The sequence below is a fragment of the Olea europaea genome, chromosome 2 (genome assembly GCF_002742605.1).
Source record: "Olea europaea var. sylvestris chromosome 2, O_europaea_v1, whole genome shotgun sequence".
In the NCBI taxonomy this organism is placed as follows: Eukaryota; Viridiplantae; Streptophyta; class Magnoliopsida; order Lamiales; family Oleaceae; genus Olea; species Olea europaea.
Genome location: NC_036238.1, coordinates 23,441,620 through 23,458,033, shown reverse-complemented (window position 1 = coordinate 23,458,033; position 16,414 = coordinate 23,441,620). Strand labels below are relative to the sequence as shown.

General features: G+C 33.6%; 2 protein-coding genes across 2 annotated transcripts; one reads left to right on the top strand and one right to left on the bottom strand.

Annotated features, from left to right (window-relative positions):
• The first annotated feature begins 5,516 nt into the window (after positions 1–5,516).
• Positions 5,517–6,795, top strand: LOC111367359. The gene has a single exon (XM_022988183.1). It carries the CDS (start codon positions 5,779–5,781, stop codon positions 6,388–6,390), a length of 612 nt encoding a protein of 203 aa, XP_022843951.1. The 5' UTR covers positions 5,517–5,778; the 3' UTR covers positions 6,391–6,795.
• A 1,340-nt stretch (positions 6,796–8,135) lies between these two features.
• LOC111367351 (pyruvate, phosphate dikinase, chloroplastic) lies at positions 8,136–16,092 on the bottom strand. Its single transcript, XM_022988170.1, has 17 exons — positions 15,935–16,092; positions 15,521–15,683; positions 15,182–15,417; positions 14,951–15,079; positions 14,577–14,756; positions 12,965–13,102; positions 12,271–12,435; positions 12,028–12,189; positions 11,855–11,944; positions 11,040–11,178; positions 10,394–10,571; positions 9,965–10,094; positions 9,679–9,807; positions 9,364–9,501; positions 9,195–9,272; positions 8,922–9,013; positions 8,136–8,341 (listed from the first exon to the last, which is right to left on the bottom strand). The coding sequence occupies exons 1-17, from the start codon at positions 16,064–16,066 to the stop codon at positions 8,299–8,301; spliced, it is 2,322 nt and encodes a 773-aa protein (XP_022843938.1). The 5' UTR covers positions 16,067–16,092; the 3' UTR covers positions 8,136–8,298.
• Positions 16,093–16,414: the final 322 nt, after the last annotated feature.

The following is a 16,414-nucleotide window of genomic DNA, read 5'->3' as shown; positions in this document are numbered from 1 at the left end:
TATCTTATGTTCTTAAAGTGCCCCATCAATTGGAGACTTCCAAAATAATATTACCGTCATAGGAATTACATATTTAAATATTGAAACAAATAATGTTAAATCGTGAAAAAGTAAAGTACGAAGATTTTTAATAGCAAAGTAATGCATGAAAGAGCGTGACAAGACTCCATAATTTTGTTGAATCAATACTTCGGGACCGGAGAAAGGCAAAGCCACTTTTAAAAGATGATGAAATTGTCAAAAAGTGATTCTAAAGAAAATAATATAATTCATAGTGCATTTTATAAGAAAATTTATACCCAGAAAAATGCTATTTACTATTATTATGTCAGAATTTAACACACGTTTCCATTCAATTGCACGAACTCAGAATAACTAGAGATGTACAAAATAAGTTTGGTAAATTAGTGGTCGTAAAAAATCGTATACTGTGGTTATACTTTGATACTCAATCATTTAGCGTAAGCGAAATAGATAAATTTTAAGAGTTTTAATAAATTTTTAATTTTCTATACCACAATGCTTTTGCAATTGTATAGTTGTCATTCTTGAAACATACAAAATGTTCTATATGATTTTGGTCGGAATCATTCTTGAAACATTACCTTCTTGCTTCTTGCATGAAGTGTTTTAAAATTCTGATAGATACAACTTATTTTTTCTATTAATTTAGAAAAGAAAAATGTCTTTTAACTTAGAAAAAAAAATTAATTTTTTTTTTTACTTCCTTTGCACAAATAATTACAGCTCAATATATAATATTTTTTCAAAATTAACTATTTTATTTGAAAAATGAACAAATTAGTAAAATAAACATAGAGGAGAAAAAGAAAAAGAAAGTAATCTACACTTTGAATCTTATTCCATGCTAATTTTGTAAAGTCTTTTGGCATTATGATACATAAGAGCAATTTATTTTTCTAAATTAAACATAACATAAATGTAGGAATATAGAAATATCAAAAGCTTTGCAAAAGGACCAAATTGATCGAGCTATATATTATTTCTTCTAAGAAATGAAAATAGTAAAGCAAGCACGCCATAAGATATTAATACATAAAAGGAAAGCCACATAACCCTACGTAGGAATTTGAACCCTTGTTTGGTCCCCGTTATTTTCAAAATACATTTTTCTCTATCTTATTTTCAATCGCATATTCCTCAATAAAGTACTTAAATTTTTTTTTTTAACCACATATTTTTCATCAAAATACATTTTGAACAAAAATAGAGCTCATACAGGTAATTGATTGCCTAGAAAACGTCGAGTGTGTGTATGTAATCATTTGTGCACGCAATTAAATTTTAACAAATTGATTACTTCATACTAAGCTTCTACTGGAATACTGTAAGAAAAAATATAAAATTTACTATCAATATTTAAGAAGAATATTTATATGAGTGTTATTATTCTTGAAGAACTATAAGTATTTATATAAATAGTATGTTGTTTCTCTGAAACAAAGCACAACTTTATACTTATTAGAGAGTTCTGAAATTTTTTAATCAACAACCCTAACACACAAAAATGTAAAGTCAATAGTACTTATTCGAAAAAAGAAATGGCAATAGGACAATTGTTCTTATTACTAAACTCGTTGAAAAGATAAAATATAATCAAGGTATATTTTTTCTTCGAGCGGCAACAAGGAATGAATTGTGATCCATTCAAATTGGACAGATACTTTCCCTTTTCTTAAACTTAACGTCAAATATTTGAACATTGAAAATAGAAAATGAGTTCCTTAATAATTGACCCTTTTGATGAGAAATTGAAATTTGCATGATGCACAACTCTTAACAAAATAACTTATAAATGATCAATGCATAGAAATTGAGTTCCTCATGGCACGATGGTTTTTATGTTTTAATTGAATATAAATATAAATATAAATGTTTATTTTATAAAAATCTTAACTTATAAATGATCAATGCATAGAATTTGTCCATTGAATATGATCTTGCTTCACAACAACTGTCTCCAAGAAAAAATGTTGATTACCAACTTGTTACATTTTTTAGAAGGTTAGAAATCACTCGTGCAATTTTTTTCCAATTATAATTTATAATATATTTTTCTATTAATTAATATTGAATATCGAATGATATACAAGTAAAAATTAAGTTGGCCCCTATTAATTTTCATTTTATTACATTTTATTTTTCGCTCTCCTATTTTCAACCACATAAATTTTCATAAAATAATATTACACGTAAATTGAAAAAATTTCTTTCTTTTTCAACCATTCATTTTTCAAAATAACATTATTTCACCCATTTTAATTACCACAAAATGGGGGCTAAAATCTCAACAATAACTTTCTCAGCATCAAAATAAGCCCTCGTTTGGCCCCCATTTCAGAAAAAAAAATGAGTGGAATAGTATTTTTTTGAAAGATGGGTGGTTGAAAAAGTAGGAAATTTTTTCGATTTATATGTAATATTATTTTATGAAAGATTGTATAGTTAAAAAAAAAGAAAAAAATAAAAGGCTATGTAATGAAATTTAATGAGGACAGGGCTAAAATAATTTTTATTTTTAAATTTCAATCTAAGTATGGGTACGTGGCGGCATAAATGTGGGTACTGAATAAATAAATCTGACCAACTGGTGACAGAAATTTAGCCCACGGAAACTTTGGTCCCCCCAAAATAATGACTCCTCACCCCCATCCGAAATGACAAGTTGCCGTTAAATTTTAACGCCGTCAGCATTTTCAGTGTACAGGTGGATCGCCTCCGGTTAATTTTCCTCCAATTTTCTACATTTTGGCAAAAAGTTTGCATGATAATTGAGTGACACTATTCATTCATAATTATTTACAAATTGATATCTAATTAAATCTATCAATGTTCACTCAACTTCATGTTTAGTGTTACCTAGCCACTCGTCCTTGAGTATATTCCAGTGGTGCAAAGAATAATGGTGAGGGATACTCAGCCTTGCCGACAGTCGTAGTGCGAGGGTTCGATTTCTGAAACATGGATTGTGACTCTTTGTGGGCACCAATATACAAACAGCTCTTGTTTCCTGGCATGTTGGGCACATCTCGCGATACTCCAGGGGCAGGGCGATGGGAGATCCTTGAGGTTGGGGTTCAACCTTTTAGTGTCACCTAGCCACTTAATTTGATTTTATTTTAGCATGGCCACTCAATTTTACACTTAATGTCACTATGGTCACTCAATTTAATTTTATTTTACCGTGAACACATAATTTCATATAATGTTTCACCATAGCCAACCAACTTCTTTTTACCCTTTTTACTCATTTTAAAAATGGTAAATGATAACTTTTGCATTATATAAAAAAATTATAAAAACAAAAATAAAAGTTTATTTTAAAAAAGTTTTTTAAAATACTTTTTTATTTTATTTTTCTAAGTAATGTTTTTTAAAATAAATTAGTATTTTATTTGTAAAATATATTTTTTTTTAAAAAAATAAGTTTTTATTTTATTTTTAAGAAACTTTTTTTTTAAAGTAGCTTTTTATTTTTTAAGTAATATTTTATTTAAATAAATTTTTTTAAAAATATTTTTTTATTTTATTTTAAAAACTTTTTTAAATATATTTTTTTCTATTTTATAAGTGACGCTGCTAAAAATAATTTTTTATTTTATTTTTGATGTTTAAATTTATTTTTTATATATAATATGAAGTTACCGTTTTATTCATTTTAAAATTAGTGAAAAGAAGTTGGATGGTCATGATTAAATATTCTATGAAATTGAATGGTCATTGTGAAACATTATATAAAATTAGATGATCATGATGAAATAAAATTAAATTCAGTGGCTATGGTGACAAAGTATAAAGTTAGGTGGACATGACAAAACAAAATTAAATTAGACAGCCATAAAAATACTAAGTATAAAGTTAGATGGCCAGTGAAGAATTTAATACTGAAGTATGAAAATGGGACTTGGACCTTCCAATGAGATTCCTTTTCTACTTTTTTTTTTCCTTCTCTTTCTATGTCTTTCAAATTATTTTTTTCTCTTTCTATGACACCATTCGATAAATAATTATATACAAATAGTATTACTATTAACAATTCCAATTGAAAACATCCTCAATACAAAAACACTATGATATCATATTCAAGCCATAAATAGGCTACGAGCATTAAAAGGATACTTTTTACACAATTTTGTAGAATACGATTCAAGTAAATTAAAATATAGGATAAATTCCTTTAGGAGTCCTTGACCTTTTTGTTTCTACAATCCTACGTCCCCCAACATTTTAAAATTATGAGCTTGGTGTTTTGATGATAGAAGGGCATACAGTAAGAATGTAATAAATGATTGGTGTATATACTAGTTCAAGTAATTTTCTTCACCCATGAGGACTTTCATGATAAATATAAATTTGAGAAGATTTTGAATTTATGTAAAGCATAAGGTTAACTCAAATTGGAAGAAAATAAATACATCACGTGCCTATCGCTTGTTTTATTGTTGCTTGAATAGATGGCTTTCATCAGGATTAAGACTCTACGTTCACAAATTTAAAAAGGTTGGGAACATCGTGCTACTCAAATAGAACGTCTGCAACATAGGGTGAGACAAAAAATAAAAATTAAATTAAATTAAATAACCCCTAGAGGAATTTATTATAAAACCCTTGTTTGATCCTCATTATTTTCAAAATGCATTTCCTCCTCCCCTCTAATTTTTGTTATTTTTTAATCATAGATTTTACATCTATTTATTATTTTAAAATGCATTCCACATAAAAAATGGGGCTCGAATAAACCCAACTTTATATCTTTTTTGAACTGTTTCCAATTGTCCATATTACAAAACATGTTATGCCAAGGCTAATCATGGGAGAAGAAGACTCGTTTCCTTTCAAAACTATTGCTCTTTACACTAAACTGTCATATCAAGAAAATATGAGATTGAGCTCGTATTATTAAATTATAATAATTAATTAAAATATATAGTATAAGCTTTTTCAATATAGTTGTACAATCAATTTTCAATGAGGTGGGATTATTTAAATTTTCAAAATATGCACCAATCTAAATTTGTTATCACTAGCCTTAGCTCTAAAGCAAAGCTAACTTTATAAAGTTATAAATACAAGAATTACAAGACGATTTAATAAAAATTTAAATATATCCCTTCATTAAGGTCTAATTGCGAGACTATAACGAAAATGGGAGGACTAATTTGTTACTAGAGCAGTAGCTCGAGGAGTAGTCGTGCAGTTTTTCGGAAAAACACATTTACCAGGCAGGGAAGGAACCGGATCTTGCAAAAATATCATTTCAACCTAATACGACAAAATCCAAAGACTAACAGAACATTTAAACAACGTTAAGAGATGGGTCCCACACGTGACACGTCTAGTCAGACACTGCAAAAGTAATCAATCCTGGCGGCCATTTTCTGTCACTTTCTCTCTCCTGTCTCGCGCGTGGGGCCGGTGCGAACTCTTCCACACAACTTCCTCTCTCTTTCTCCTCTATTATTTCTGTATCTATATAATCGCCCCATTTCCATTCGACCAATTCCGACATATATACATAAATATTACAGAAGCCATATATTTATCAGAACGAGAGTTCTGAGCCAAAATCTTGGAGGAGTTTAGAAGAAATTGTTGTATAGATCAATCCCCTTTTTCAATTTGAAGTTTTTTAACCTGGGATTGCTCCTGTTTAATTTCTCCTTTTTTTAGCTGATTTTTGTTCATGTTGTGACAATACGTCAAGCCGTAAAGATAATTTATTTTAGGTGAAATTTTTCTGGATTTCTAAGGTGAAAAATGGGCACAGAGGTTTTGAGACCACAAGATTGTTTAGGAGATAGGTTCCGGGTGTCTCCGGCAGCGTTTCAACGCCGGAAAAACACGAAACATGGCGACGCTGGTTACTGGAAGCCGGTTTATCGATCTGAAAGGTCGGATCAGAATCAAAAGAAGAAATTTAACTACCAACATGAGAATTCCATATCCAAGAGATCTTCCGTATCCAAGAGATCATCAAGCGCCGATGCATTAAAATCCAGGAATAATAACGGGCCTGTTATGGGGCAGGTGGCCATTTTGAGAAGAGGGGAATCATTGGATTCTCTTAATCAGAAAATTGACAACAGTAACAAAAAATTGGGTTCTGCAAAGCAGAGTCCAGTTGACGATATGGTGGTTTATGGGACCGGAAGAATTGGTCCTGAAAGCCCAGAAATGGTGCCCAAACAGATCCGGATGGTGGGAAGGGGTGTTTCAGATATTTACGCCGGATCGGCTTTTTCCATGTCCCCTTCTCCTAGATCTCTGCCCGTACCTTCTTTTTTTAACAACAAGAGACAAGATAGTGCACGCAAAGTGTTCGACGATTCGGCTACAAGAGATTTGAGGCGATTGCTTCGTCTTGAATGAAGAATTCAGTTATAGTTCTTGTAATTGGCTTTTTGGCTTCTTATTTCTGGGATCTGGGATTCATTCTGTGAAATTTTTAACTATGGATGAATCTTGTGATCGAGAATTAAGATGAAAATAGCTTTTCTGTTCATGTATTTAGCTCGTCTATGATGATGTAATTTATGGTGGTGGCTGGTTCTGGGGTTGCTAATTGTAGGAAGGTTGTGAAATGTTGTTATAGTTCATTAGTAAGAATACATTTAACAAAAGCTGTAGCACTTTTTATGGGCTGGGGTGTAAAAACATGTTAGGATGTGGAAGTTCAGGCGCGGCGGTTGTGGTGGTGGTGGTGGTGGTGTCGGATTAAGCTTTATGATGAAGGAAAAATATTAATAAGATAATTTCAGGAAGTTCAGTGTGCAAGTTTTTGATTCTCTTCTCTTTTCATCTTTTGTTTTTTATGCTTTAACATCAATTTGATTAACTGACGAATACAATTAAACAAGGAAAAAACCCACTTTTGCTTCTTCATATGTGAAAGTCTCCACTCTCCATAGGGTAGAAGACCGCCCAAACCAAGAGAAGTTGTATGCCTTAGAAATTATTGATAAATAATCGATCTTCATTTTAACCAAAAATTGCGGTGAACCATTAACTAATATTCACTTTTCATCACCATTTCCATCTGATAAAATTAAGTTGTCCATAAATTCATACCCAGTGGAGGCTTAGTTCTTGAAGGAGCAAAGGAAGAGAATTTGTCCATAAATTCATCCCCAGTGGAGGCTTAGTTGTTGAAGGAGCAAAGGAAGAGGAGAATTCTACTTTTATAGAAATGAAGGTTGTCTTGTCCACAACAAGAGTTTTGCAGAGCTAGGTCTTTTACAAAGAATTCTGTACTCAGAAGTGTTCGTTACACAATAAAGATGAATCCATGGATGGTAGGAGACACAGGAAAACCCAGGGGGGTCGACGAAGAAGACACTTGTGGTAGAATATTGCAGGAATATTGAGAGCTGGCATGACCTGACCGTATGGGCAGGTTTTTTTGTCTGAAAAACAAAACTCGAAATGTCCATTTCATTTGGAACCCCCACAGCCATGGCATTGACTCAGCCACCCATTTTTCACGGGACAACTTGCCGGGCAGCTTCCTATCCTCTCACTGCGCGTTCAAATATCAACTTCTTTTTCATTTTTCAATTCAATGGCGTTTGATACGGAAATATTTGGGAAAATGACAGAAAACTTGAAAATTAATTCAAAGAATCGTTTATAGTAAATAAAAGATTGCAAGTCATAGGTAACCTATGAGAAGACGAGGTTGATGTGATGGCAAATGAGAGTTTCCGCGGTTGACATGGCAACAAAAATATTGCCTTTGTTTGATCCCCAAGTTTATGAAAAAATATATTTTTCAACAATATTTTGACATCATTTCAACAACATATTTTTCAATAAAATAATATTACACACAAATTCAAAGTTTTTCCTTATTTTTAACCACACATTTTCCATCAATACACTACTCAAAAATTTATTCTTCCAAAAAATATGGGGCTCAAGCAAGTGCATTGAGTAAAAAGGCGCTTCGCAAGATTATGCTTATCTATGAATCGAGAATAATGAGTCACGTCTGAGCATATTAAGAGAAACTTTTAATTAGTTAATATTATGTAATATGATTTGGTGACACTTTGAATATTGAAAAAGATTGAAATACGGAGAATTTTTAAAATGAAACACAATCAAACTTGAGTTTATATAGAAAGAGAAAATATATTTCATTTCTCCAAGGCATTTACATGCACATGTATTTTTATATCCTTCTTGAGAATTTTATCTTTAATTTTTATTTTCTGAATATAAAAGTGCATTTATTTGTTCACAAATTGCCACTCAGAAGTCACCTCCCATAGTTTCCCCTCACGCTGCAACTTGAGCAGCAGCCAGCCTAGCAATTGGAACCCTGTTGAGAGACCACATAAAGATAAGACTATAATGGCATGTTCAACAAGGAAAAATAGATCCAACAATTTCGAGAAATTAAACTAAAATTTGGTTAACTACTATCTTTACATAGTTAAACACGTCTTAAAAGCATATTTGGTAAACGTATAGTGCATGGCATTGGACAATATTTAAAAAGAAAAAAAAGTTAAAATCTTGTTCATTGTATTGTACAACGTCATTTATTCCAGAGTACCAAATGCGTTCACAAATAAAATCCCAGAGTAGCTAAAGGTCCTAAACCACTCATTAATAAAATTTCCAAAGGTTAGGTGTTTGAAGAAAAAAAGTTCAATGTGTGAACATGTTGAAGATAGGTACGAACGGTGTCATTTGATATGGTATCAGAACATGCAAATATCTTGATTGAACTTTCACTATCACAATTTATAAATTTCACGTGTCAACTTCTAAAAAAAATAAAATCAATTTTCCCGTGACGGGGTGTGTTGAAAATATAATTCCAAATGAATAATGTCTTTGAGACCTTTGCATAAGAGCTTGTGTGTGAGATATACCAATTACTGATCAATGTTTACCTGAATGGAGAGCATGAAACATAGTCCAGTCCAGTCTCTGCAAAGAAGGCAACAGAAGAAGGCTCCCCACCATGCTCTCCACAAATTCCAACCTGTCATTTACCAAACCAGTGCAGCATAATTAGCCCATGATCAGTAAACAATAGTATGCAATACTCGACACTATAATGAACAATATTTTAGCGAAAACTCGGTTTGCAAATGTTTTACTACCCTACTGATATATCAATTATTCATGCATCTGATTCAGTATATCATGATGATGATAGTCACCTTCAGGCTCGGCCTAGCTGCACGACCTTTTTCTGTGGCTAACTTGATGAGTTGACCAACACCTTTCTGATCGAGTACCTGGACAAGACACCGATCGTTAATGTATGACCCAATAATTTCCCATCTGTTTCCAATATGTTTCCATGATACCACAGAACTGACGACTAACCTCAAACGGATCATTTTGGAGAATTCCCTTAGACAAGTATATAGGAAGAAACTTGCCAACGTCGTCTCTACTGTACCCAAATGTCATCTGGGTGAGATCATTTGTCCCAAAAGAGAAGAATTCGGCTTCCTTTGCAATCTATCAATGAGCATCAAAGAACAAAAGCCACGAACGAATTGTTCATAATGAGGACGTGTCACTTCTTAAGTTATATTGCAAACTTTGAAACAAAAATAATAAATAAATTCCGGGCATCAGGCTTAATTTAAAGAATGTATAGTGATATAAATAATCCCAAAATTATATCCACATTACCTCGTCTGCAACCAAAGCGGCTCGAGGAATTTCTATCATGGTGCCCACCTTATAGCTCAATGAGGTTCCCATCTCAGAGAACACTTTCTTTGCAACGCCACGAATTAAACTCACCTGATGACTGAGTTCCTGCCACCATTGATACATAATGTAAAGTTACTGGACTAGCTACCAGCTTTCAAGGTTATGACTACTGGAATTATTTGTTATTCTGGGAAATTTTATAAGACTTATATTTGTTATTCACGATTACTACGAAATAGGGAAAAAAAATGAAATGACATACCTGAGGTGTTCCAATTAGAGGAACCATTATTTCTGGAAGCACCGAAATTCCCTGGTTGGTCATAGAGATGGCAGCTTGAAATATTGCACGAACCTGCATTTCTGATAATTCGGGATATGATATTCCTAGCCTGTCGAAATTTAATAAAACCCCGAAATGAGATTTAATTCGGGACATATTTTTATTATAAAGAAAATTCAAGTATTCTAGAAAATATACAAAACATTATCTTAGTTACTGCTAACAACAGCAGGTGTCAGACGCATACATGATAATTATTCGAGTAAAACCTAGATTCATAAAAAAGTCTGCTCATAAAAAGCACAACCCCAAGTGTTTATCTGTTCTTGTAATATGAATTATACAAATTATATTGCAATAAATTCAACATACTGCATGTTTCATATTTATGGGCAAAAAGTATCAGACCTGCATCCTCGAAATCCAAGCATGGGATTTACTTCTGATAATTTTTCAATCCTCGAGTAAATTTCATCTTCGTTCATGCCCGTGTCAGTGGTTAGTTCACCAACAATCTGTTCTAGGTCACCTTCTGGTAGAAATTCATGAAGTGGAGGATCCAAAAGTCTGATTGTCACTGGAAGACCTGAAAGTTTAAAGAACATATATTAAGAGATTCAGTATTTGCCAATTCAGGTGATTATCTTAGAGCACATTTGATACACATTACCAGATATGATTCGACCTTATTATAAACAAACATTATAGCTATTTTTTCTTTATTGTCTGGTACTAGTGTAAAATCCACCTTACCTTGTGAGGTATAAATGTTGCTTTATTTCTTCGGTCTGTATATGACACCTTACTTTTAGATTTTCTTTTTTTCCCCATTTTACAATAAACAAGAATAATGCTATTCGTAAGCACTATTGATGGACAAACATCTTTGCAGCAGTGGGGTCACTACCACAATCTCAAATAAAGTTGGGATGCATTTTAATTCATTGGAGAATGTGGCAATGACCGCACTATCACATAGACTATTTTTCATCAGCAATGCTTATAAAGAGCATTACTCTTAACAAGACAACAAATCGTTGGAGACATGAAGTACCATCCATTGCACGGAAAATTCCCTCAAAGTCAGCTCGTTGGTAAGGTAGCAAAAGGTCTAAGGCTTCCTTCCTTAGTTCAGGTGTAACTGCCATTATCATCTTTCTTACGGCCTTAATCCTCTCATCAGAAGCAAAGAACTGAAACAAAAGGCAATGGTGTTAAACCTTTCATCTGGCATGCAATAAAAAATATCCAGTCACAAAAAGGAATGCATTGATGCATTTCAACACTGAAATTCATAGGTTTCCAATTATAATGATGTAGTTGCTCCATTTCACATTGGTGCTAATAGCTCTTGTGCATTGAGCCTAATCATATTGTACACTTGTTCCCTCGACCGCAAGATATTAGGTGTATATTGTTTTAGGGGTATATATCTATATATGTATTTAAATCTCCCTAAAATTCCTACATAAGGATATTTACGCGGCCATTTTTGGTGTGTGAGAGGCGTGATACTCTTCTTCTCCATTATGGTGAAAATGTGCAAAGGTAAGCTCCCAGGAACCGGAATAAATCTGTGAGTACTTAAACTTTTTTATGATTGCTTTTCTATTTATTATTAACCTTGGAGTTAAGGACTGGGACTTGATCCATAACATTAGCAAACACAAAAAATATTGGTTAATCATACTTCTTTCAAGGGTTTTTTCAAATTCCCTATAGAACCTTAAAAGCACAAAAATAACAGTACTTGCTCGTTTTTATCTTTTACAAGCTTATATATTATACGGCAGAAGAATTTTTGTTTGTATGCAGTTTGAGACGTCTGACAAGAAAGAATTCTACCAGCAAAGACTGGGAAAAGCTTACCATGTGCTCTGTCCTACACAAACCAATTCCTTGAGCTCCATTGTTTCGAGCTGCTAGTGCATCTTCGGGCGTGTCAGCATTTGCCATAACCTACTACGGACTCCAAACATTCATTAGTATTCTGAAATACAATATAAGATAGAATGAAATTCATTTTTAAATGTTTGCAACACCTTGATTCGCCTAATCTCATCCGCCCACAACATGAAAATCTCCAAATCCCCCATCATGGCTGGAGGAGAAAGTGGTTGTTTACCCAAAATCACTTCACCTGTAGAACCATTCAGTGATATCCATTCTCCTTCATTTATTGCTTCCCCTCCAACCATCAGAACCTGAAATTAAATGAAACAGTAAAAACTTATAACCACTAAAATAATAAGTATATCACTTGAAGAATATATATTTTCCCGGACCTTCTCATAATCATTCACGCGGATTTCAGAACAACCAGAAACACAACATTTTCCCCAGCCACGAGCTACCACGGCTGCATGAGATGTCATGCCACCTCTCGCAGTCAAAATTCCAACAGCTGCGTGCATGCCTCCAACATCCTCTGGACTTGTCTCGGTTCTCACCTTCAGCCATTGCCATTGGAAATCGTGAAAAGATCAGTTTTAACATTCAAATCAGGATTAGTGAGTCAAATAAAATGAGTATACATAATGCATGATTCAAGCAGATTTTGTGATGCTAACTGAGAAGAAGTCTACTATGTAACTATAGCAATCTTATCCAATTTATTGTATATATGTTGACTGCAGAAGGTCAGTGCGTTTGTTTTCATGTTACATCATCCCCACAGAACAATTTTACTCAATAAAATATATCCACATGATTTTTAGATTTTATACTGGCAATTCAAATAGGACTAAAGAACACATTTCAAATACATCAACAAAAAGGGAAAGGCAGCACGGTATAACATGTATCATAATTTAATTAATGCAAAAGATCAGATATGAAAAGGATAGATATTTTTAAGACAATAGAATACTGTAACACAATTAAAAAAAAAAATCCATAAAGCAAAGACATAATCTGGTGAAGATGGAGGAGGATCAATATGTTTAGTCACACATCTAAGGCTAAGGTGGATGAGCTTACAAGAATGACACTTTTTCCTTGTGCATGCCATGCTTCGGCATCTTCAGCACTAAAAACAACTTGCCCCACTGCTGCTCCTGGTGATGCAGGCAAGCCCTTTGCTATCACTTTTTCTTTGTAAGCAGATGGATCCTCAAACTAAACCAAAGATTGAAAAAGAAGTTATCAAGAATGACAAGTATTAGCTTAAGGAGTCTTCATTTTGGAACCATATAACAGGTTACTATGCAAAAAAAAAAAAAATAATAATAATAATAATAATAAAATTTCCACGATATTACTGTTGATGAGAAAGAGTTATCTTGAGTCAAAACGTTTTGAAAAGTTGGCTCATGTGAGACCATTGTTGGGTTTTGATACCCAATAAATTCCAAGCAATGAGATAAAATGTCGGATTATATTTTCATAGGCCTCGGTCGACAGTTAATTGATTACCAATAATCAAGTTTAAAGGCTTGACCCGAAAATAACGTGGACCGTTGGAAGTAGTTTAAGAAATTAATATTACTCACTATCCATTATTCACTTATTGGACTATTCTTAAGTCTTGGCCCATTTATCCCTTATTTGGCACAAATTGGTAACCGAACCTTAGAATATATATAGCCTCCTTTCTTGCCATTGGAACCGTATGTGATTTTTGTGAATGAGAGAGAAAACATGGCTGCTCAAACAAGAGAGAAAATGGCTGCTTTGCTTGAGAGAAACGTGTGGCTGCCTTTTGCATTTAGGTCTCCTCTTCGTGCCTTCTTCCACTGGTTTTCTTCTTGCCTTTGTGGCTACAAATCAACACCAATATCTTATCCTTTGTGGATGAGATCGAGAAGCAACTGAGGTAAATATATTGGTTGTGGGTCAGAGCTGCTTGGATTAGTTGTTTGGTTGAGAAAGGTAACGTGAAACTGAGTCCAAAAATCACATATTTGAAGATCTTGGAGTGAACTTCTGCAACCACCATGAATGCATTTAATGTTGGGCAACAGAAGTTTGACATTCTGCAGTAGCTTTGAATAGTATTCTGCCATGATATTGAAGACTTTTGTGTATTACATGCAGCCTTTCACAATCCTTTGTTGAATTTGGTAAGGTTCGCATGCAAAAATGGTGAAATTCTCGGGGAAGGAGCACTATAAATAGAGGTGCTTGCTCGTGGCCTAAGACGCATCAAGAACCAGAGAAAAATCCAAGTGTAGCATTTAAAAGCTGTCTTTGAGGATTTTTAGAAGAGTAGAATAGTTTTGAGTGTGCTAAAGCTTAGTGAGTGTTCTCGGGTTATAATTGGGGTTTGGTGCTCCGGTTATAATTGGGGTTTGGTGTGTAAGAGTACTATGACTAACAATTTATATAGTGAAAAATCTGTCTTTGGCAGCCCGTGGTTTTTCAATCTTATTGATATTTTCTCAGCAAGGAGGATCATGGGGTAAATCTAGAAAAGTGTCAAGTTCCTAACAAAATGTTATTTATGTATAACCGAGTTTTTGTTTATGAAAATGTAAATTGTGTATCAGTTATGGCAAGAATGAATTCTCGCAAGTAAATCACATTGCTCTCGAGTAATGCATATGTACTAGTAGTCTATAAGCAACAGCAAACCTTGATAGCATGCTTATACCTGTGGATGCAGAAGTTGATCGAGATGTTGTGGCTCTACCATTTTCACTGCAGTGCGAGTATCAACAAGTCCTTCATTAACCATGTCTACGGCAATTTTTACTGCACCTTTACCTGTACGCTTTCCCGATCTACACTGCAACATCCAAAGCCGATTTTCCTGGACGGTGAACTCAATGTCCTGCAGGTGACAGTGCATGCAGATGATATCATCAGGATTATCTGTGTCTTCTTGGAAGCTTTATTCCAAACCAAGAGATCCATGGTTATTGTCATTCATATTATTGACCGTTTGTCGAAATGAGATCAAGATCAGAAATCAAGAACCAAGAAACGTTAACATTTCATAATATTATGTACATACATAAACATTACCATCATATCTTTGTAATGCGCCTCTAATATTTTGCAATTCTCAACTAGCTCCTTGTAAGATTCAGGCATACAATTCTTCATGCTGTCCAAGTCCTCTGGTGTTCGTATTCCAGCAACAACATCTTCACCCTAAACAAATATGTTTATTGGCTCAACCACATTAATATTTTCAAATAGCCAATTTAACAAAGACATTACGAAGTGAATCAAAAGGAAACTAATGATTGAGACCTGGGCATTGATTAGAAACTCCCCGTACAGCTTTTTCTCACCCGTGCTTGGGTTCCTAGTGAAGAGGACACCTGTTCCTGAAGTATTTCCCATGTTCCCAAATACCATACACTGAATGTTTACAGCAGTTCCCTTCAAACCAGTAATTTGGTTAATGCTTCGATATTTAATGGCCCTCGGACTATCCCATGAATCAAAAACCGCTTTGACAGCCAACTCTAACTGCTTTTTTGGCTCTGCAGATGGATACAAACAAATAAAGATGTTTAAGTGCAAAAAACACAAAATTACTCTCAGAGTCAAACTTAACACTAAGATGCTATTTATCATACTTCATACCTGAAGGAAATTTTTCACCCTTGGCTTCAACATAGACATCCTTGTATTGTTCTACCAGCTCTTTAAGATCAGAAGCTGTTAGATTGGTGTCAAGAGTTATACCTTTTTCAGTCTTCATGTTTTCTAACTTTTCCTCGAACAATGAATGTGAAATGCCCATTACCTTCAAGCCAATGAGACGTAATTCAAAAATACATTAGTACTATTCACTTCAAATTAATCGGTGAAGGTATGCTGATCTAGAAACAAGTACATATTTTATCTAGACTAAGAAATTCCAGAAAATAAGGAACTGAATATTTGTAATAAATGTTGGGCTAAAATATTGATGCAATGAGAATAATATTGCACTACTGGATCGTGAATCATATGTTTTTATACAAAGAAGTTTATGGCATCAGAAAGAAAACTTACAACATTTCCAAACATGTCCAGGAACCTTCTAAAAGAATCATATGCAAACCGCTCTCCACTTTTCGCACCCAAACCAGCAACTACTTCATCATTGAGTCCGAGATTTAGGACAGTATCCATCATGCCAGGCATAGAAATCTAAATGTATACCAAACAAATTCACCGATGTAAGATTAAGAGTATTGTTCATCATGCCAAGTATTCTCTCTGTGGCTATATATTATTGCTTAAAGGAACCCCTATATGAGACTAAAGATACAAACTATTGACCCCAGAGCTATTTTAATCATGTAAGATAACATCCTAAAATTTCTATTGACCATTAAAATAAACGTAAACATTTGCAATGCTACATTGAAAAATTCTGACAAATTCATTAGGCATCACATTTAGTCAGCATGATGTTTCACTAACTCTATTATCACATTTATAAAATGCGTCAGGAACATTGAAAGGTAAGTTTATCACAGTAACATATGG